This window comes from Carcharodon carcharias, chromosome 2 (assembly GCF_017639515.1).
Source record: "Carcharodon carcharias isolate sCarCar2 chromosome 2, sCarCar2.pri, whole genome shotgun sequence".
NCBI lineage: Eukaryota > Metazoa > Chordata > Chondrichthyes > Lamniformes > Lamnidae > Carcharodon > Carcharodon carcharias.
In genome coordinates, this window is record NC_054468.1 from 54,306,028 (window position 1) to 54,329,969 (window position 23,942).

The 23,942-nt window shown below is 45.0% G+C and overlaps 1 protein-coding gene across 1 annotated transcript in view; it reads left to right on the top strand.

Annotated features, from left to right (window-relative positions):
• Window positions 1-23,942, top strand: part of LOC121287374 (spermatogenesis-associated protein 16-like) — a 216,080-nt gene that overhangs the window by 106,220 nt on the left and 85,918 nt on the right. Inside the window, exon 5 of the mRNA XM_041205187.1 lies at window positions 10,088-10,235. Within this exon, the coding sequence (XP_041061121.1) occupies window positions 10,088-10,235 (148 nt within the window). The remainder of the gene's footprint in view (window positions 1-10,087; window positions 10,236-23,942) is intronic.

Sequence of the window (23,942 nt, forward strand, 5' to 3'; positions counted from 1 at the left end):
TGGCGGCCGTCCTCTGGCTCGTGGAGCCTTTGATGGCCCCGCCTGGGAGGGAGCAGCCAGTTCCACAACTGGCATCTCCCCAGTCGCTGCAGCCTCATGGGATCTCACTGTCACTGGCAGAGGAGCAGCTGCCCTCATTCGGAGCACCCTGAGAGGAGCCCGTAGAGACAATAGGCTGCGCTGATGTGAGGTCGCTTCAGACCCATCTGCTCGCTGTAGATGGATGGGCTTCGAACTAGGATACTTGGTGCCCAAACCATCTCGCACACCGGCACTGACCACCTAAGGTCAATGCCGATGTGAGGGCTTGCAGGCTTGAGTGCAACCTCAGGAAGCCCTGATTGGTGATATGGAGGAACCTCTCCACGAGAGTCACCACTCACTCCATGGAGGAAGCATGGCACTTGACCATGAGACTCATTGCATCAGTGATACTCCACCCGGACTCCTCCAGCGCGGAGACCATGCTACGCATAGCCTCATGTATCTCTGCCAGATCCTCCTGCATATCCTGCTGCACTTACAACGCCTGCAGCCTCACGGACAACTCCAGAGGCACATCATCAGCCACTGACCGAGCATGTACCTGGTTCCCTGCAGTCCTCCGATTGCCAGCACCATGGGCACTCTCTGTTTCCCCCCACAACTCAAGTAAGTGTGAAGTGCCTTCTTCGCTGTGCCCTGGGACACTAGCTGATGATCTAATTCCCACCGAGGTGCTAGTATCTGCGCTGGTGCCTGCCTGGCAGAAATGGTATGACGCTGGTGAGTCCAGTTGTTCAGGGGCCTCAGGTGTGAGAGGTGGCCCCTCTGACTTCTCCTCCGGGCCCTGCTCTGGTGATGCTGAAAGGAAGAACAAGAGCATTTGATCAGGTAAAGTGGAGACAATGTCAGTGCGCATGCCTGTCCCCCGGATCAGTATATGCTCATCTTTCCATAATCAATGGTCAACCCATGCTGCAGGCTTCAGTCACTGTGCATTCAGCAGTGCCATGGCTGCTGGGACACACATGGTGACCTCAGTGCTTGGCAAACGTACCTCCCCATGGCACCCCAGCCTAATTGCCACCAGTGGACCTAGATGCATGGCGTCTCTCCAGATCCATTGCCTCCTGCTCGAATCTAGTCACAATGGCCAACTGAGCCTGCCCTCTGCCAGTCTGCATCCGCTCGGCGCCACTGTGTTCAGTCTTCTCCTGAAAAGGAAAGAAGATTAGTCCACCCTGTACCTGGATTCCCATCACATCCCTGCCACCCCAACCAGAGTGGGACATTGCAGGGCTCCAGTGTTTCATGACCCCCGCAGCTGCCGCACAATCACACAAAGAAGCCATGGCTGACCCCCCCTTTCGCACATGCTGCCTCCATCACATTTGGCACCATACAGTCTAACCTTGCAAAGCAAGGAAGCACAAGTATGTGGAATGCCAAGGGCAGCAGATGGATTGGTGGCCTGCCACCTGGAAGCTCCCCTCCCAGCATGTTAGCACCCTGACCTTGACATGCTTCGCAGTTCCAGCACTGTGCCTCGGTGCAGATCCTTGAGGTCGCCCCCAAAACAGTACTCTCGGTGTCAGTGTCACACATGCTGCGTGTGCAGAACCTATCTCAGCACTACCCTCTCAGGGTGAATTAGGCATGGGCAGTATCTGCTGGCCCACCCATGCCATGAAGGATTCAATGCTGTAACTGCACTCAGTTGTTGGGGTGGTGGGGGGTGCCTTGCGGGGAAAGGCTACTGGCTGTATTAAGTGACCTCTGCCAACATGGTACTCACCCTTTCCGAGCGCAAGAGGTCATTGAATCACTTGTGGCACTGGACCCACGTGTGTTGCACCAAGTCATGGGAGCTGAATATCTCTGCCACCTCCTCCCAGGCACGTTTGGTCAGGTGTGGGGGCCTCCGCCTCCCATCCCTCAGAACGAGGACCTCCCGCTCTGCTGCCACCTCCTCCAGGAGGGCAGCTGGGCATTCATCGGAAGACCGAGGGGCACATTGCCCCGCTGCCCTACTCTCCGTCCTGACCTGCTCTCCAGCGGCGCTCTGATGATCCCTTCTACTGGCCATTGTGATCAGCCTTTTCAAGACTGCTAGCACTTCATTTAAACAGGTCGCCATTGGACCCGGTGGTCATTGCACTCCCGCCACTGCCCGCCGACTCCCACTATCCTTGGGAGTCTTGCCTTAATTGGCCCGCCCGCGTAAAATGGTGGGGCATGGACCCGATTGTGAGTGGTGATCGGCTCTGTGCCCGCTCCCGACCGGCCCACCCAACATGGGGAAAATTCTCCCCTTTAAGAAGTGAAGACTGGCTTTAAGTAATGCATGGCTAGCCAAAAGTGGTGCTCATCTCTCATGAACTTGGCCCCTGCTGAGGCATGTAGTCACTCAGCAGCATGTTTTTCACTAGGTTGCATGCTATCATTAAAATTAGTTGGCAGCATAAAGTTTGTGTGCTGCGTGCATCGCAACAAACAGGCATGAGTTAATTGCACAGTGATCCCCAAACCAATTTTCAGATCTTATTCAAGTTTTCTCCTTATACTTTAAATTATACTTTGCACTTTTACCACCGAAAATGTATTGTTTCACTTTTTCTCCATTGAACTGTAACTGTCCATTAATATTTAATTTATGGCTATTATGGTAAAAGTAAACTTTAAAGATATTCCTCATCCTCTAAATTATTAATATAAGTGGATCAAAAGAAATGTTTCAACACAGATCACTAAGATTTACTACCAATCCCATTAAGCTGAAATACATCCATCTTACCATCCAAAAGACAGGCTTCAATCAGTGCCAGGATGTCAATAGATTCATCCGCGATGATTTCATGGTGATGAAAACCTTGTTCACATGAGAGTGGGCTTTCTGAATGCAATACAGTTTGGAAAAGTGACTGACCACTTGCAAGCACAGGAGAGGGGAAGTAAGAGGTAAGAGGAATGAGGAGGCGATTGGCACATTAGCTCCTGAGCAGCAATATGGACAAGATTCAAGGTTGACAGGGTTGGCAATGAATGCGACAATGAGAATTATAAAAAGTTCCAAGGGTCCAGCAAGAGGACAGCTGCAGGCTTATTCAAGGCAGATTCAACTGTGAGGCGATGCCAGGGCAAAAAATAGTCAAAGGATTAGTGCTTGGAGTCTGAAGAGACTGGTAAGGGATCAGAAAAGACATAGTACTGGAGAAAGGTGAATGGAAGCATGGCAATATAAGACAGAGAGAGGCAGGAAACAAATTAGGTCTGGAAATGGCAATTTTTTTTATTCCTACATGGGATGTGGGTATCACTGGCTAGGCCAGCATTTATTACCCATCCTTAATTGCCCTTGTTCAGAAGACAGTTAAGAGTCAATCACATTGCTGTGGGTCTGGAGTCACATGTAGGCCTAACCAGGTAAAGACAGCAAATTTCCTTCCCTAAAAGATATTAGTGAACCAGATGGGTTTCTTTTTATGACAGTTGGCAATGGTTTTTTGGTCATCATAAGACTTTTAATTTTTATTGAATTTTACCATCTACTTTGGTGGGATTCAAACCCGGCTCCCCAGAGCATTACCCTAGGTCTCTGGAAGATAAGTCAGTGGCAATACCACCATGCCACCGCCTCCCAAAATCTAAATAAGGAAGTTCAGCTGTAGACTGCGAACCAGGAAGTAATCAGTGGGGGTGCATGGAAATCAAGAGTGCTGCTTTTAAAAAGCCTTCTCTGGATAAAACAGAACTTCTTTACAAATTACTGAGCAGATTTAAGACTTTTAATGAAAAGCTGAACACCATCAGAAATTAGAAAAATAAGGGACAGAATTTTCCCCTGGGGCTGGGACTGCTTCCAGGTTCCAAACCCCACCCCAGGAGGAAACGGTCACTCAATGTCACAGGGATGCACCCTTAATTGGCCTGGAGACAGGTTTGCTGTCCAATTACGGACAGCGAGTGTGCTTTTAAAGCTGGAGATCCAATTAGAAACCTTTCAGCTTGAAAAGAACAGCGGACTGTGCAGGAAAGTAAGTAAGAGAAAGGGTGCTTCAAGATGGAGTTACTCTGTATCCAAGTTTAAACCTTTTCAAGTTTAAATTTAAAAATATCTTTTTCAGCCGTGCCAACACTGTGATAGTGTAGGGAGGAGTTGGAGAGGAACCTCTCTACAGAGCAGCCTGTGGTTGCTCCTGCATCCAAGGAGCAAGGGTCTCTAGGCTTGCCTGTACTGCTGGACTCCTGGCCTGCAGTTGGGAAGCTGCATGTAGGCACCTAAACTGGCCCCTGCAGCCTGAAAGAACCAGGGGTGGAATTTAATGCCCTCCCCCATGACAAGATTGGTGGTGGAGGGGCATTGAATCAGGTGAGAAGGTGTCTGGTGGGGACCCTGCTGCCTTTCCACCTCTGCCCCAATTAAGACCATGGCAGCAAGGTTCATGGACAGCCTTCCCACCCTGCGGCCAGTTGAAGCCCTTAAGAGGGCAATTAAGGGATGGACATCTCCTCTAAGGTCAGAAATATTTCTGGGTTCCATTCATTTATCTATTTATTGACCTATGTATCCAAGAAGACAAGAAGTAAGAGCGGAACTAGGCCATTTGGCCCCTTGAGCCTGCTCTGCAATTCAGTATGATCGTGGCTGATTTGATCATGGCTCAACTCTACTTTCCTTCAAGTCCTCCATAACCTTTGATTCCCATGTAGATCAAAACACCTGTCTAAGTAGCCTTGAAAATATTCAGTGATCCAGTCTCCACTGTTTTTTGTGATGGAGAATTCCAAAGGTTACCAACCTTCTGAGAAAGAAACTCCTCCCCATTTTTGTCTTAAATAACCCTCTATTCTGAAACTGTGCCCCAGCTCTAGATTCCTCCATGCTGACTTTTTAGGATTCACCTATGTGGATGCCCTCTGTACCACAGCTTTCTATAGTCTCTCCATTTAAATAATAGGCTGCTTTTCTATTCTTCCTACCAAAGTGGATAATCTCACATTTCCCTACATTGCACTCCATCTGCCAAATGTTTACCCAATCTCTTAACCTCTCTGTATGTCTTTACAGTCTCTTTGAGTCCTCCTTGCAACTTGCTTTCCCATCTATTTTGTGTCATCAGGAAACCTGGCTACAGTTAACTCTGTCCCTTCATCTAAGTCATTAATATAAATTGTAAATAGGTGAGGCCCAAGCACTCAGCCCTTAACATTTCACTGGTTACCGTTTGCCACCCTGTTAATGGCCCATTTATCTCAACTGTCTGTTTCCTGTTAGTTAGCCAATCCTCTATCCATGCTAATATATTAGCCCAATCCATGAACTCGTGTGTAGTTACCCTTTATGTAGCACCTTATTGAGTGTCTTTTGGAAATCCAAATGCACTGCATTTACAGATCCCCCTTTATACATCCTGCTTGTTACATCCTCAGCTCTAATAAATTTGTCAAACACGATTTCCATTTCATAAAACCATATTGAGTCTGCTTGATTGTATTATGATTCTACAATTGTTTTGCTATTACTCCCTCGATAATGCATTCGAGCATTTTTCCCAATGATAGAAAATAGACTAACTGTTCTCTCATTTTCTGCTATCTTTCTCCTTTCTTGAATAGGGGTGTTACATTTACAGTTTTCCAATCCACTGGCACCTTTCCAGAATCTAGGGGATTTTGGAAGATTACTACCAATCCATTATCTCTGCAGCCACTTGTTTTAAGATCCTAGGATATAAGCCATAAGAACCAGGAGACTTGTCAGCCTTTAGTTCTATTAATTTTCTCTAATGATACTAATTGTTTTAAGTCCCTCCCTCTCTTTTGCCCCTTGATTTTCTACTATTCATGGGATGCTTTGACTGTCTTTTACTGTGAATACAAATACAAAATATGTGTTCAAAGTCTCTTCTATTTCTGTTTTTTCCAATTATTAATTACCCAGTTTCATCTTCCAAGGGACCAAAGTTTACTTTGGCTACTTTCTTCCATTTTATACACTTGTAGAAGTTCTTTCTGTCTGCCATTTATAATTCTTTCTAGTTTACGGTCATTTTCTAGTTTCTCCTTCTTAATATTTTTCTAATCATCCTTTGTTGGTTTCTAAAATTTTCCCATTCTCCTGGCCTACCACTAATCTTCACAACATTGTACGCCTTTTCTTTTAATTTGATACCATCCTTAACTTCCTCAGTTAGCCATTGATGCTGTCGTCTTCTCATTGAATCTTTCTTTCTCAATGGAGTACATCTTGTTGAGAGTTATGAAATATCTCCTCATTGCCTTTAAGTTTAAGACACTAGTTTCAGACCCATGTTTCTCACCATGAAACTATGTGAAATTCCATCATGTTATGCTCACTCGTCCCTAGAGGATCCCTTCACTATGAGACCATTAATTAATCTTGTCTCATTAAACATTACTAGGTATAAATTAGCCTGCTCCCTGGTTGGTTCCACGGCGTAGTGTTCTAAGAAATTGTTCCAAATGCATCCTGTGAACTCGTCTTCAAGCCTACCTTTGCTGATTTGATTGACATAGAAGCAATTTTTATAGATATTACAGACATTTATCACATTTCATTATTACAGCAAAAGGTCAAAATGAAACCATAGTAACAGTAGCTTTAAGAACAAGTTTTCGCACGTAAATTAGCAGTCACTTCCTGAATTTACAGTGATCATTATATTGTAAGGTTTACGATGATGGTAGAAAAGGACAATGTGCAATTCAGAGTAAGAATAATTAACTGGGGGAGAGCCAAATTCAATGGGGCAAGAAAGGAGCTAGGCTGAATAGACTGGGACCAAAGGCTGCAGGAAAATCTGTGGCTGAACAATGGGCTACCTTCAAAGAAGAAATGGTTTGGGCACTGTCAAGGTGTATGTCCCCAAAAGGGAAAGGTAGGGAAAACAAATCCAGAGTTCCCTGGATGAAAAGGGAGATAGAAATTAAGGTAAAGAATAAAAAGTGTGCTTATGACAGGTGTCAGGTAGAAAATACAACTGAGAACCAAGCTGAATACAGAAGGTTTAGAGGAAAGGTGAAAAAGCAAATAAGAGGAGCAAAGAGGGATCATGAGAAAAGGCTGGCAGCCAACATAAAGGGGAGTCCCAAAGTCTTCTATCAGCACGTAAATAGTAAGAGGGTGGTAAAAGGAGGAAGGGCCGATTAGGGACCAAAAAGAGGATTTACACATGGAGGCAGGGGACATGGCTGAGGTGTTAAATGAATGCTTTGCATCTGTCTTTACCAAGGAAGCAGATGCTACCAAGGCTACGGTGACAGAAAAATAAATTCTGCCACTAGAAGGATTCAAAATTGATAAGGAGGAAGTGTTGGATAAACTGTCGGTACTTAAGATTGATAAGGCACTGGGACAAGATGAGACGCATCCATGGATATAAAAGTGGAAATTTCAGTCATTGGCCATAATCTTTCACTCTTCCCTAGACTCAGGGGAAGTGCCAGAGGACTGGAAAATTGCAAACATTACACTCTTGTTCAAAAAGGTTGTAAGAATAAACCCAGCAATTACAGCCAAGTCAGTTTAACTTCAGTGGTGGGGAAGCTTCTAGAAACGGTTATTCAGGATAGGATTAGTAGTCACATGGAAAAATGTGGGTTGATTAGGAAGAGCCAGCATGGATTTCTAAAGGGGAAATCACGTTAAACTAACTTGCTGGAGTTTTTTGAAGAGGCAACAGAGAGGGTTGATGTGGTGTACATGGACTTTCAAAAGGCATTCGATACAGTGCCACACAAAAGACTTGTGAGAAAAGTTATAGCTCGTGGAATAAAAGGGACACTAGGAATGTGGATAACAAAACTGCCTGAGTAATAGAAAACAGATGGTGATGGTCAATGGATATTTTTTGGGCTGGATGAAGGTTTATGGTGGAGTTCCCCAGGGGTCAGTATTGGGACCATTGCTTTTCCTGATATATGTTAATGATCTAGATCTTGGTGTGCAGGGGACAATTTCTAAGTTTGCGGATAATACGAAACTTGGAAACATTGTAAACTGTGAGGAGGACAGTATAGAACTTCAAAAAGACATAGACAAGTGGGCAAATAGGTGGCAGATGAAATTCAATGTGGAGAAGTGTGAGGCGATTCATTTTAGTAGGAAGAACATGGAGAGAGTATAAAATAAGGGGTACAATTCTTAAATGTGTGCAGCAGCAGAGAGACTTGGGTGTATATGTGCATAGATCATTGCAGGTGGCAGGACAGGTGGAGAGAGCAGTTAATAAAGCATACAGTATCTTGGGCTTTAATAATAGGGGCATAGAATACAAGAGCAGGGAGATTATGCTGAACTTGTATAAGACACTAGTTAGACCTCAGTTGGAGCATTGTGTAAGTTCTGGGTGCCACACTATAGGAAGGATGTGAACACATTGGAGAGAGTGCAGAACAGGTTTACAAGAATGGTTCCAGGAATGAGAAACTTCAGTTATGAAGGTAGATTGAAGAGATTGGGACTGTTCTCCTTGGAGAGGAGAAGGCTAAGAGGAGATTTGACAGAGGTGTTCAAACTCATGAGGTGGCTGGAAAGAGTAAATAGGGAGAAACTGTTCCACTCATAAAAGAATCGAGAACAAGTAGGCATAGATTTAAAGTGTTTTGCAAAAGAAGCAAATGTGATGTGAGAAAAACTTTTACACAGCGAGTGGTTTGGATCTGGAATGCACTACCTAGAAGTGTGGTAGAGGCAGGTTCAATCAAGGCATTCAAGAGAGCAATAGATGATTGTTTCTGTTCAAATAATGTGCAAGGGTACGCGGAAGCAGGAGAATAGCAATAAGTCATGATGCTTATTTGGAGAGCCAGCGCAGACATGATGGGCCGAATGGTCTCCTTTTGCGCCGTAACAATTCTGTGATTCTGTGAATTATTCAGAAACAAAATCTGCTAGCAAACTTACACTTAGGTGGTTAGGTAAACTAACTAAATTCTGCTTAACTCAGGAATAAAGCATTTGAACCATTGATCATTAATCTTAAACAATTTTAATAGTCCCAACTTTAGGTAGAACATAGCAGAATGAAAAGACTGAGAGAGAATAAAATGACCTCTTAGCTGGATCTTTGGAACTTCAAAACATATCTGCATGAATGCAAAATTTCTGAAGGAGCAGATGAGCAATTTTTCGGAACTGCACCACCAAATTATGATATTACCATTATCTATATTTCATTTATTTTTATATTTATATTTTTAATAACTTTTAAGATTGGCGCCATATGGTCCTTCCTTGCCTCCTTTAATAATCAGGCCAAATAAAGGCAAGAGTAGCACATATAAAGCATGTACATTGATCATACATATTTGCTTGAGCTCAAAACTGCAGTTTCTTTTAGCCAGAATGGCAACCAGCTACATTAAATGTTATGCAAATTGAAAAATTCAATTATTTTTGTATACTTTCTAAAAAGGAAAAAGAAACCATGTCCCAAGTGCATTAGTGTAGGCCTCTGGATTGCTAGTCTAGTTACATTACCACTACGCCAGTGTCTGCCCCTTAATAGTTGTAAATTGTCCTCCTTCAGGCTCTCCTTGCTCTTACTCTTCACAAACTACAAGTCATTCAAAATGTCATGATTTGCATTTTCTCCCAAGGCCTCATTACCCCATTCTCAATAAGCTACATAGGCAATCTGCACAAATAATTTGTCTTGACTCTTGCCCTTGCCCCACTCTACATCACTGATTTCTTCCAGTTTTATGTCCCTGCATGACCTGCTGCTTTTCTGATACTGGCCTATTACTTGATCTCTGCTTCCTTTGATCTACCATCAGCAGTGCCCTTTCAGCCACTGTGCTCCCACTGTCTGAAACTTGCTGTTCAGAATTTTGCTTCTACGTACGTAAGCTCAATTAATACCCTCTCTGGGTGCTTTTATCTCTTTCTTTATTTTTTCCTCACCTTTTCTTCCTCTCAAATCTACCTATTCATTATCCAATCTTTCCCCACTATTCTGTACAGGTTCTGAACTGTCTCTGCACTTGGGGAGTGCTATAGAAATGTAAATCCTGTTGTGTATGATGAATTTGTTTTTTTTAAGTTAGTATTTTACATATTCGTGCTTCTTTATGAATCTAGGCAATGTTGGAAGAGGGCATCACTCAAGCTGAAACATTTTCGGTTATGTACACGCCATTTGCAGTGAAACCAAGTGCTGCACAAATAGAGAAAATAAAAGATGTTTTCAGGAAAAAGCACCCTGCTTATGCCAATTACTTATATGCAGGTAATTAAATGATATTTTTCATTGTACCATTGGTCTTTAGTAATAAACAATAATAGTGATATTTTAACAATTTATTTCTTAATAATAAAACTAATCTGATAATGGAACAAGTCTAAGAACATCAAATCCTTTACAAAATCCTAACTGTAACTATAGCCTTTAGCTCCTATGCAGTTATATTTCTCTTTCAAAGGACTGTGTGAGATTTCTTGGCTTCAGTAATTATGGAGTATACTCCTTGAAAACAATGAATTAACATGCATAATTGATGATCAGTATTAGGACCCCTGTTCTTCCTAGACCTTGGTGTGCAGGACACAATTTCAAAATTTGTGGATGGTACAAATGTTTGAACTTGGAGGAGGATGGTGTAGAACTTCAAAAGGACATGGACAGGTTGGTAGAATAGACGGACAAGTGGTAGGTGAAATTTAATACAAATGTGAAGTGATTAATTTTGGTAGGAAGAATGCAAAGAGTCAATATGAAATAAAGGGCGCAATTTAAAGGGGGCGCAGGAGCAGAGGATCCTACGTGCATAAATTATTGAAGGTGGCAGGACAAGTTGAGAGAACCATTAATAAAGCATATATCATCCTAGGCTTTATTAATAAGCACATAAAGTACAAAAGCAAGGAAGTAATGTTAAACTTATATAAGCCTGAGCTGGAGTATTGCGTGCAGTTCTGGGTGATGCGCTTCAGGAAGAATATGAAGGCATTAGAGAGAGAGAGAGAGAGTGCAGAAAAGATTCACGAGAATGGTGCCAGGATTGATGAAATTTAGATATGTAGATGAATTGGAAAAGTTGGGACTGTTTTCTTTCGAGAAGATAAGGTTGAGAATACATTTGGCAGAGGTAATCAAAAACATGAGTGGTCTGAACAAAGTAGATAGGGAAAAACTGTTCCCATTGGTGGAAGCATCAAGAACAAGCAAACACAGATTTAAGGTAATTGGCAAAAGAAGCAATGGCAACATGAGGAAAAACTTATTCACTCAGCAAGTGGTTAGGACCTGGAATGCACTGCCTGAGAATATGGTGGAGGCAGGTTCAATTGAGGCATTCAAGAGAGAATTTGATTATTAGAATAAAGGAAGGATATGCAGGGTTACAGGAAAAAGACAGGGGAGTGTTTCTAGGTGAATTGCTCCTTTGGAAGCCGAATGGCTTCCTTCTGTGCTGTAATCATGTTGTGACCCTGTCATCATTTTTAGACAGATAATCTGTACTGTTCACACTTTGCTGGAGTAATAGCCCTTCATATTTTGATACGCCATAAAATTTTTGAGAGGTGGCTACCTGTGTGAAGTCAGTGATAACCTTTGCTTGGGTAAGCCAGTATAACATTAGTTTCTTCCACTTCTGCTAGTTATTATCAAAATGTATGTCAATGTGTACAGTGGAAAAAATCGTTAATGATGGAGTAGATAACAGCTAACTATTGCATAGTGCCTCATTGGTATCTGAAAGAACCTTGTGACATGAAGGTGGAGGGCATTACTGAACTTGACTATCATTAATTATACAGTGTAGATGGCTGATTGCCCCATCCGGGAACTTTGTGCACCAAATTGCACACCTTTGTCCCAGCCACCCTGTTGTATTGGTAATTCTGTTCCAGTGATTCATGTGAATGCTAATCACATAGCACAATTCAAAAGAAAGTAAAGACTAGGCCCAGTTTCTCGAACATTGCTCCTTCAGCCAACATCATCAAAATACAGTTTACCTGGCCATTTATGTCATTGTTATTTGTGTATTGGGTTTTGGTGTGTGCAAATTTGCCAACTACAATTACCTACTATAACAGTCATTAACCTCCACATTACTTCATTGCATGTGAAACACAGGTCACAAATTTCTTTGACACCGCTTCCATTTCATTGTCCCAACTTTGCTACAAATGCAGCAGACACCCTATTTAAACATTCCATCACACTTCTAGTGAAGTTACAATGATGATGCAGAAGAAAAGTCCTGGCTTTTGAGAGATTATTGTAGGCTACTATATTAATGTATTCCATTCTTCGTGTGTATATCTCTCATTTGTATTAAACATTTATTAATTTGAAGCACAGTGAGTGTTCTTAGGTAGAGAAACACAATGATGTGTAGAGCAAGATCCCAAAAATAACAATGGGATGAATGATTAGTTTAATTTTGATGACATTGGTTGAGCGATGAATGTTGGCTAAAAGAAAATTCCTTTTCATCTTCAAATAATGCTCATGGATTTTTAACTGTAAAGAATGAGAGATTTTTTCTTCCAGGCTACTGTCCATGCAGATGTTGGAATCACGATAGAGACCGGTGACGGTTAAAAAGAAATTTGAATTTCCAGTTAGTAACCGAACAGACCACACAACAGGATTTCGTATTTTAAAGGAAAACTTTTACTGACATAGAAGAATAAGCACCATTAACTTAACACTATATATCTCGTAAACACTTAAAATTTAAATCTAAATTCCGCTCAGAACACTCCCCATTGTACTTTCAATTTCAGCCAAGAATTCCTTACTCCCCATTCTACTTTCAATTTCAACCGAGAATTTCTTATTACGTTACAGTTTTGTGAACGTTTATTTGATTCTTTTGGAACCAAACCAATGTGTGTTTCAGCTCCCAGAGATTCACTTCAATTCTCCTTAATTTCCCAGTCTGGCACTGATCCAGAATTCTCCTTCTCTGTGAGGATTCCATTGCTGATCTCTTCCTCTAGTTTTACTAGGCAGATCTGGCAATCTTTAATTTCTCATATATCTTGGCATTGGTAAGACCACATCTTGAATATTGTATGCAGTTTGAGTCCCCTTATTTAAGGAAGGATGTAAATATGTTGGAGGCGGTATGCCCAAAATGAGCAGTGTTCTTGAGGAAAGGTTAGACTGACTGGGCTTGTTTCCACTGGGTTTAGAAGAGTGAGGGGTGAGTTAGCTGAAGTATAGAAGATCATGAATGGCATTGACAAGGTGGATGTGGAAAGGATGTTTCCTCTGGTGGGTGCATACGGAACTAGGGGGCACCGTTTAAAAATTAGGGATTGCCCTTTTAGGACAGAGATGAGAAATTTTTTCTCTCAGAGGGTTGTGCAACTTTGGAATTCTCTGCCTCCGAAGGCAGTGGAGGCAGGGTCATTGAATATTTTTAAGGCAGAGGTAGATAGATAGATAGATTCTTGTTAGGGAAGGGAATCAAAGGTTATCGGGGATAGATGGGAATGTGGAATTTAAAACACAAACAGATCAGCAATGATCTTATTGAATGGCAGAGAAGGCTCGAAGAGCCTAATGGCCTACTTCTGCTTCTATTTTGTGTGTTCATATGTTTTCATTCTGAACATGGGCCCCACCCTACATAGCATCCCACAATTACATTCCTGGGCCTGAAACTCACGCTCCCCCACCAGTGGGTTTTTAAGTGGGTGTGGAGTGCGAAATTGAAGGAACGGGATTCCTTCCGGGTTCCCGCCCACTCCAACCTTGCAGCGACTTTACGCTGGGGCAGGCAAGGCCTTGGATGGGGAGCCCACCTTTGCCCCAATTGAGGCCCTTAAGCAGGGAATTATTGGCCACTTGAGGGCCTTTACTCACCCATTCTCAATTTTTAGGCTGGTAGGAGGATTTACGGTGAGGGGGAAAGCCCGATAAAAATGGGCTTAGATCTCAGGCAGGATGGGCGGAGGGCGTTGCCTCCATAAGAAGCCTCATTCTGACTGCGAGTGCCCCCTATAAAGGTCCAGTGGCCATTGGACCTCTCTCCCACCCCAACCTCTGACACCCAGATTACCCTTTTGCACCACCCCGCGCCCCCCACACTTACAATTTAAATCTAAATTCCGCTCAGAACACTCCCCATTGTTCTTATTTTCAAGTTCAGCCAAGAATTCCTTACTCCTCATTCTAGTTTCAATTTCAACCAAGAATTTCTTTTTACATTACAGTTTCTTGAGTGTTTATTTGATTCTCTTGGAACCAGGCCTTCCCTACCCTTCCCGACCTGATTAGCCTTAAACTTACCTCGCCCTCCATTCCCAGGATAGGCTCAGGCATATTGATGCACTTACCCTTAAGTACACTGCAGCTCTTGTTGCTGCAGGCAGATTTGCCGGCAGCTCTCTAAGGCAGGACTTCCTCCCAAGTGAGGGACGGAAGTCCCACCTCCAGCCAACTGACGCTCATTCGAGTGTGAAATAGCTGAGGGGCACTCAAAGTCAGCTGGGAGACCCCACCATCTGAAAAATTCAGGCCCTGGTTTCTGTTGCTCTTATCCACAGCTCTAGGCAAACTCTTCCTGCCAGCCCCAAATTACCAAATACAACCAAGATATATCAGAACAAAAGAATATTCCTACCTCAACCAATCTCCATGGCAATTTGTCACACAATGGCCTGTCTCCAGACAGAAATTTAAATGAATTATCTTTAACTTGAAACCATCTCTCTGTTCTGAAAAGTACATGAATACTTTAAAACCTCCAATTGTTTACCATTGCCTTCAAACCTTTGTGATCTGGAGAAATTACATTAATAATTTAACCTCCCCACAACATCATCACATCAAGCCCTCTCCTGAGATTCCTTACAAACAGACCATCTCCTCAAAAGATAGTTAACAAGCCTAACATTGTTTAACTTTTAACACCTCACATCATGGCTTTCCCAACATAAATAGGCCTCCCCTTGATTTGTAAATGCCCTAGACCTTCCTGCCAGCCCCTCAGGCCAGGCATTCTTCCATTTATCCTATATTTAAAAATTACAATTTCCAAATTAAAAATAATCTTATAACATACTCATTTGTAACATGGAGAAAACAGAAAACTGAACAAAAACAGAATTACCTGGAAAAACTCAGCAGGTCTGGCAGCATTGGCGGAGAAGAAAAGAGTTGACGTTTCAAGTCCTCATGACCCTTCCACAGAACTGAGTAAATATTGGCAGGGGGGTTGCGGTCTGTCCGCAAGAATGACCCAAACCTCCCTGTCGCTTGCCATTTTGACACTCCACCCTGCTCTCTTGCCCACATGTCTGTCCTTGGCTTGCTGCATTGTTCCAGTGAAGCTCAACGCAAACTGGAGGAACAGCACCTCATCTTCCGACTAGGCACTTTACAGCCTTCTGGACTGAATATTGAATTCAACAACTTTAGATCTTGAACTCCCTCCTCCATCCCCACCCCCTTTCCGTTTCTTCCCCTTTCCTTTTGTTTTTTCCAATAATTTATATAGATTTTTCTTTTCCCACCTATTTCCATTATTTTTAAATCTTTTATGCCCTGTTAGTCTTTCCACCCCACCCCCACTAGAGCTGTACTTGAGTGCCCTATCATCCATTCTTAATTAGCACATTCGTTTAGATAATATCACCACCTTCAACACCTGTGTTCTTTTGTCTGTGACATCTTTTGATTATCTGCTCCTATCACTGCTTGCTTGTCCCTACAACCATACCACACCGCCCCCCCACTTCTCTCTTCTCCCCCCCTCCACCTTAAATCAGCTTATATTTCACCCCTCTCCTTATATTCACTCAGTTCTGTAGAAGGCTCATGAGGACTCGAAATGTCAACTCTTTTCTTTTCCGCCGATGCTGCCAGACCTGCTGAGTTTTTCCAGGTAATCCTGTTTTTGTTTTGGATTTCCAGCATCCGCACTTTCTTGTTTTATCAAAGGAAAACAGTGTTGCCACTTGCAGAAAATGTATTTTTATCAGTAGATAAATCTAACACAATTTTTTAGATGCTGCAGCAACACTGTTTTTCTCCCTTGCAGCAGCAATAAACTGCTCAGGTGCAAATAGACTGCTGAGAATCAAGCCGTATCTGCCAAATGAAAACTGCACAGAAAAATGCTGTTTTTTTTAACATTTATTCTTAGGTGACATCAGCCATAATTATTGACCTTTTTTTGTTATGTTAAGTAGTATGTCATAAATAATCAGCTGTCCTTTTTTACTAACAGGCAGCTTGATGTTCATTCTTGATCATGCACAACTTAGAATTATCAGAAAGCAAAGCATGATTTTCTTCAAAAAATTAAAAAAATAAAGTTCAGGATTAAGATCATCAGTTTTTGAGGACATTAAGTGTCAACTATACAGCATGGAACAGGGGAAAAATGGTGGACAGACAGGGCTGAGAGGGACATCAATAAACTACTTGGGTTTGTTTAACAATCATGTACATTTTCTGGTGCTAGACAACACCTGATTTTTAAAAATTCAGTGTCTCAACTTAGAATTGAGGTATTTGAACCCAAGACCTCTGAGTTGCCAGTCTAGTAATATAGTCATTAAATTCCTTACCCATTTTATTTAAACGTCTCGTTGGCCAGCGGAAAGCCCGGTTATATGTTTCTAGTGAAAGAAACCTTAGCCCATTGTCTTGTTATTTTTGCCCAATCATGATTAATGGGACGCATATAGAAGTGCTGGTGTTCTAGAATATGGATTTTCTTTAACAATTCTATATGCCTGCTTGATACATTTTCATATTTTGTCAGGTCAAAGTTGCTCACATATGGAGACGGCCCAAATAGTTGTGCAGAGGTTGCAAAAATAGGGCGTATTCATCCCTACCATTTCAGGTTGTGACTAGGAATGACATATATATTGAAAGCTTAGGGGAGAGGAGGCTAGAGGTTTGCAAAGAGTACTGGCTTTGTCAATCTGGCACAATTGACTTCAACAGTCAGTGACAGATTGAATAAATTCTAGGGATTGTGCAACCTGAACAAGCTATCAAGGCTTAAAAACAAAAAACTGCGGATGCTGGAAATCCAAAACAAAAACTAATAAGGCTTATTTGGTTGTCTTTGAGCACCACAGAGGCCTGCAAAGGAACAGCAAGTTAAGCACTAAATGATCTGACTGCTGCAGAGATTGGGTAAAATAAGTCAAGGGAAATTAATGAAAGTTTTTTTAAATTATTTTTTATGGGATGTGGGCGTTACTGGCTTGGCCAGCATTTACTGCCCATCCCTAATTGTCCTTGAGAAGTTGTTGGTGCCCTGCCGGCTTGAACCGCTGCAATCCATATGTTATAGGAACACCCACAGTGCTGTTAGGAAGGAAGTTCCAGGATTTTGACCCAGCAACAGTGAAGGAATGACAATATAGTTCCAAGTCAGGATGCTGTGTGATTTAGAGCGAAACTTGTAGGTAGTGTTGTTCCTTGCATCTGCTGTCCTTGTCCTTCTAGGTGGTGGGCTTCATGGATTTGGAAGCATACCTTGCACCATGTGTGAGATTGAAGCAATTAGGAGAAAGGTTGAGAAAAAGTTCACCTCACGGTCTTAATGTAAAAAGACACTTTATCCAAGTAATGTATCCCCCAGCCTCAAAGGGCTGTCAAATGTAGCCACGTAGCAGTTCTACGTTATTCCTTATCCAGGGTGAGGTAGCTTTACGTAGTTTATCTGCTAAACAGACAATAGAAGCTATGTGATAGAGCATCCTTCTGAAAGCCAAACAAACAAGTTATTGGACATGGCTAGGTGGTAGTGAATTGACAGGGATTGCCCTTAGCGAAAACCTGTAAATAGAACACATCTGTGGTCCAGGAATTAAATTGGCCACAAATGAGAGCTTGGCCATGAGCCAGGCAAGCAATTTGATGCCAGTTGGGTCATCTTGGTGAACAGTGTCAGATTTTAGTTGTGTTAGATACCAGCCACACCAGGTACAGGTGTGATAGTATTTTTGAGCAGACTTCGACTCAGCTCCTGGAATCCTGAGTGTAGGATTAGCGTGTTCAGTGTTGAACCAGTTAACGTGTGGGTCTGGAGAAACAGTACCCTCCAACATGATGATGTCGCTGAGTGAAAATTCTGGAACTCCCTCCCTAACAGCATTGTGGGTGTACCCACACCACATGGATTGCAGCGGTTCAAGAACACAGCTCACCACTATCTTCTCAAGGGCAATTAGGGATGGACAATAAATGCTGGTCTAACCAGCGATGCCCATATCCCATGAATGAATAAGAAAATTGACATGACCAAGAGTCGAGAGGGAGATGCTCATGGCTTAGGCTGAGTAACACATAGGCCAAAATTTTCCGTTTGGCGGGCAGAGCAGGAGCGGACACGGGCAGGCGCGGACATGATCAGCATCTGCGATCGGAGCCGTGTCACTGGTTTGCGCAGGCGGGCCAATTAAGGCCCGCCCAGTGCATTTCTGACTCCCGTGGATAGAGGGAATGTGCAGGCTGTGGTGGGCTTGCACAGACTGCCGAGTCCAATGACGACCCAGCAGTCTGTTTAAAAGAAGGCCTGGCAGCCTCCTGTAGGCTGCTCGCACTGGCCACCTGGAGATCCAACCGCAGGAGCTCTGTTCCACAGGGCATTCTGGAGGGAAAGGCAGAGGAGCAGGGCAGGCTGCAGGGTCTGCCACAGGAGCAGGGCAATCTCCAAGGCATTGGTTTCCCCCCCCCCCCCCCCACCTTACTGATGATTGCCTTGCTGCCCTCCACGAGGGGGTGGCAGAATGGCGGGAGGTGCTGGTTCCCCAGGATGGGAGGAGGAAGCCCTCCCACATGACAAAGCATGCCTTGGAGAGGTGGCAGAGCTGATGAGCTCCCGCAGCGCACCTGGATCCAGTACCGTGAGCATTTCAACGATTTGTGCTCTGGAAGGGTGAGTACCACGTTGGCATTGGGCATTTAACCCAGCAGGTAGCCTTAGCCTTTGAGGCCCCCCCAAGTTCTACTGTTGTGACTGCATTGAATCATGTTGGGCATTTCTTGTACACTGGGTGGGCAAGCAGATAGTGCCCATGCTTACATCAGCCTCAGTGGCTCAGGAGGAGATGGGTTCTTCCCCGCACCATGTGTTGCTCTTGGTCACACATGACAAGTCTGGGGGCAACCTGCAGGAGATGCAGCTAGGCACATACTCAGAACTCCAACACATGTCCTAATCACGGTGATGAGATTGTGGAAGGGGCCCTCAAGGTCTCATGGCCAAGAGCCATCTGCTGCCCTCGACGCCGCACCTAGTTGTGCTTCCTTGCTATGGGAGCTAAGACCATGTGTTTCCTCAAATGTGGACACAGAATGTGTCCAAGGTGGCCGTTAGAGGGGGATTGGGAGCAGGCAATACTATCTTTTTGTGACTGATCAGCAGGAGCATGGAGAGGAGGCGCTGGAGGCCTGATATGGTCCACTGTGGTTGGGGTGCGGCATGCACGTACAGAGTCCATGTGCGATTAGCTACGATGAATAGTCTTCTCTTTTTTAGGAGAAAAACGCTCACAAAACCTGCGAGCGTTTGCAGACTGGAGGCGGCAAGGCCCAGCTGATGATTTTGAGCTGATTTGAGCAGGAGGCCCTGGAGCTTGAGAGGCGTCATGCACCCAGTTCCACAGGTGTCGGTGAGGCTGGGGTGGAATGGCCAGGCATTTGAGGTCCACAGTGACATCCGTTCTGTCTTCCCACCATCCATAGCACTGATAATTGTTTGAATTGTTATTGTTGCAACATTGCTCATTCATAGACTGATAGAGTCAGAGTTGTGGGTCATAGACAAAGGTCCCTCGGCCCTTCGAAGATGCGCATGTCAACCACCTTCCAAAGTCGCCTTATCCCATTTCCAACCACTAACCCCTTGGCCTTGTATGCCATGGTATCGCAACTGCACATCCAAATACTTATTACATGTTAGGAGGGTTTCTGCGTCGACCACCCTTTCAGGCAGTGCGCCCCACATTGCTGTGTGCAAAAGTTCCTCATCACCTCACCTGTCCACCTCATACCTCTTACATTAAATCAGTGCCACCAGGTTAGTCATCCCTCCGCCAAGGGGAAATGTTCCTTTCTGTCGACCCTATCTATGCCCCTCATAATGTTATAAACCTCAATAATGTCACCCCTCAATCTCCTCTGTTCCAGGGGAAATATCCCCAGTCTATGCTATGTCTCCTCATAACTCCAGCTCTCCAGCCCAGCGTGCATCCTGGTTCAGCGACCTCTGCACTCTCTCCACTCCAGTCACATCCTTCCCGTGAAGCACATATCACAGCTGCACATAGAACTATAGCTGTGGCCTAGGCAGTGTTTTCTGCACTTGCAACACGACCTCCCTGTTCCTATATTCTATTCCTCGGCTAATAAAGGCAAGTATGGCAATTACCTTCTTAAATGCCTTATGTACCTGTCTCGCTATCTTAACGGGCCTGTCGACATGCCCAGCAAGGTCCCTCTGATCCTCCCTACTTTCCACTGTCCTACCATTCATTGTGTATTCCTGTACCTTGTTTCTCCTGCCCAAGTGCATCACCTCACATTTATCCAAATAAAATTCCATTTGGCATTCTTTAGACCATCTGACCAGCCTGTCTGTGTCTGCCTGTAATGTTTGGGTCTCTTCCTGACTATTTACCACCCACCAATATTCGTCTCCATAGGTTCTGGAAGGTTGAGCGTATCATGAGCCTGGGGGAAAGGGATGAAGTGTGTCACTGTGTGCACGCTAACTGATCCACTGTCCTTGTTGTTATTTTCAGCATCATCAGACCAGGAGCAAATACAGATGCTGCCCCCCCCACACACACAACCACACCTCAGGGCCCTCAACTATCACCTGCGTCACACCATTTCTGAGAGGTGGGCACCAGCGCAGATACTAGCACATTGGTGGGAATTGCATCATCGGCTAGTGTCCTGGGGCACAGTGGAGAGAGCACTTCACAATCGCTGGAGGAGCTGGCAGAGACAGAGAGTGCCGACGGTGCCAGTAGCTGGGAGAATGCAGTGGACCAGGCACATGCTGAGTTGAGGCGTGATGATGTGCCTCTGGAGTCGTCCGCGACGCAGCAGCTGCAGGAAATGCGGCCAGGTGTGCAGGAGCATCTGGGAGTGTTGCATGAGACGATGCTTCGCTTGGTGTCCGTGGAGGAGTACACGTGGAGCATCAATGATGCAATGAGCCTTATGGCAGAGCGTCATGCTTCCTCCATGGAGAGAGTGGTGATTCTTGTGAAGAGGGGCTTCCAGGAGAACAAGCAGCTTCTCCTGGAGTTACGCTCGGACCTGCAAGCCCTCTCAGCGCCAGTGGCCACAGCTAGTCATTGCCAATGTGGGAGATGGTGTGCGTTTCAAGCTTCCCAGCTCATTGCCCATCCATCGACGGTGAGCAGGGAGGTCCAGGATGACATCATGTTGGCGGAGCAGTTGCCTGTCGTATCTGTGGGCTCTTCTCACGGCACTCTGGATGAGGGCAACAGCTGCTCTGCCCCGCTCCCACTAACCGCTTCATCGGGTGAGGCTGCGACAGCTGGGCAAATGCCAGCTATGAACCTGGCAGATCCCTTCCAGGTGGGGCCAGCACAGGCTCCACGGGCCAGAGAACGGCCGCCAAGGTCATCGAGGCCTATAGGACAGCAGAGTCAGTAGGCTGTCTCAGAAGCCACTCCAATTGATGGGACGGCACCAAGACGTAGCACATGTAAATGTAAGTGTAAGGCACCTTAGGCACACCACAAGTTTCTCACTGATGCTTTTGTGTTGCCCCTAGATTAGGGAATTAATATTTGTTTATGGTTGAAAAACTTTTTGCTTTCATTTTGTGTAACCTTATGATGGAAAAAAATTAAAACCAGATGTGTTACCATGGCTGAGGGTGGCTCCTTTGTTCTGCATTTGTATGTTTTACATACATGTCATGAGTGTTTGAGGTTTATGTGCAAAGCCCTTATTGCAGCTGATGAAGTGGCAGATGTAGCACTTAAGAGCCGACTATGGAAGCGCCAGGCAAGGCTGGTCCTCCTGAACCATTTGTGTGGAGCTAGCTGAAGGTTCATTGGATTAAAGTATTCCAGGTGTCCCTGCCTCCTTGGCGTAGTTCCAGGTCAGCATCATTCCCCTGTGCCTCCTCATCCTCAGAATCAGTGCTAGACTCATCGTGTGCTGCTGCATCCACTGTGTCAAGGTCTTCATCGTCCACTGCGTCGCCCCTTTCCAGCACAAGATTGAGGAGAGCGCAGCATGCAACCACTATCACCGAGGCATGATCTGGGAGATACTGGAGTGCACCCCTTGAGGGGTCCAGGCATCGGAAGGGCGTCTTGAGAAGACCGATGGCTCTCTCCACCGCAGCCCTTGTGGAGGCGTGACTCCTATTGTACCGCTGCTCAGCTTCTGTACTTGGATGGCAGAGAGGCGTCATGAGCCACCTTCTGAGGGGATAGCCCTTGTTACCCAGCAGCCATCCGTCAGGCCAAGCCAGAGCACTGAAGAGCCCCAGCATCTGGGAGTGTCTGAGGATGTGGGCGTCGTGGGAACTGCCTGGGTACCTTGCACAGACTTGTAGAATCAGCAGCCTGTGATCACACACTATTTGCACATTCGTGGAGTGGACTCCCTTCCTATTGACAAAGGCACCGCGCTCACCTGGCGCCTTAATGGCCACATGTGTGCAGTCCATTGCACCCTGGATATGGGGCAAGCCAGCAATGGCTGCGAAGCCTCTGGCTTGCTGTGTCTGGCTTGCCTGGTCCCGGTGGAAGTGGATGAAGGTCAATGCACACTTGAACAGAGCATCTGTGACTTATGACACAAGTGTGCACAGCTGATTGGAAGACACCACAAAGATCACCCACCGAGCTCTGGAATGAGCCAGAGGCATAGAAGTTGAGGGCAACTGTGACCTTCAGAGCCACTGGCCCGGGTTGTCTGCCCACACAGAAGAGATCTCAGGGCCAATCATCTGACAGATGTAGTTGACTGTCTCCCTTAACAGCCGGTGCCTCCTTCGGCACTGCTCCTCAGTCATATTGAGGTAGCTGCTTCTCCGCCTGTATACCCTGGCAGCAGGATAGTGGCGTCTTCTGCGGCCCCTTCTACTTTGGTCTACCTCTTGGCCCTGTGTCCCTTGTGCCTGCGCCTGAACTCCCAAAGGTGGCTCCCCTGGAGGCTGATTGTGCACTCCTGGCCTCCTCCTTATTCTAGCCCTCCCTTCCTCCTCAGAGGAGCTCAGTGGACATGTCAGAACCCATACCCAGGCTAAAGGGAGGCCTCCGGAAAGCTGCAGGCCCCCGGTAAAGATTACTGACTGCAGAGTGCTGACCTGAAGGTTCAAAGTGCACAGAAAGCTGCTGGAATTTGTTCTGAACTGCTACAGATCACAGGCAAGTTTAAAAAACTTCCTGCAATAAATACTCAGACCAGATTGACAACCCCACTGAGCCCTTTTATCCCGCCTGTGGATGAGTTTTATTAAAAAGTCTCTTATCTGCCTGCCTGTTCCCATGCGCCAACCCGATGATCGCACGGGCGCCTGAAAATCTGCGTCGATTGCCGATTTAAGGGCCTTAATTAGCCCGTTAATTGAGGGCGAGTGCCGAACTTCATAGTGTGCACGCCCAGCGAAATATCGCAATGGCGTGTGGTGACATCAGGACTCTTGCCCAACGTCACCGCATGTCATTTTACATGCTGACGTGCGGGGCCCGCCCCCCCCCCCCCAAGCAGAAAAATTCTGCCCATAGTCTTGTATATTTGTAAAGAGTTGTGTTAATCCAATAAACCAGTTATAGTTCATACTATGTCACAGCAATTGTTCCTTAGCTAGTCACAACCAACATACAACATGCTGGCAGCTGTGAAGGACCCCAAAATCTCTGAAAATCAACTTAGAAAGCAGAGCTGGCTAAAGTGAATTGGCAAATTAGGTTGAGGAATTTGTTCTGAACTGCTACAGTAGAGATG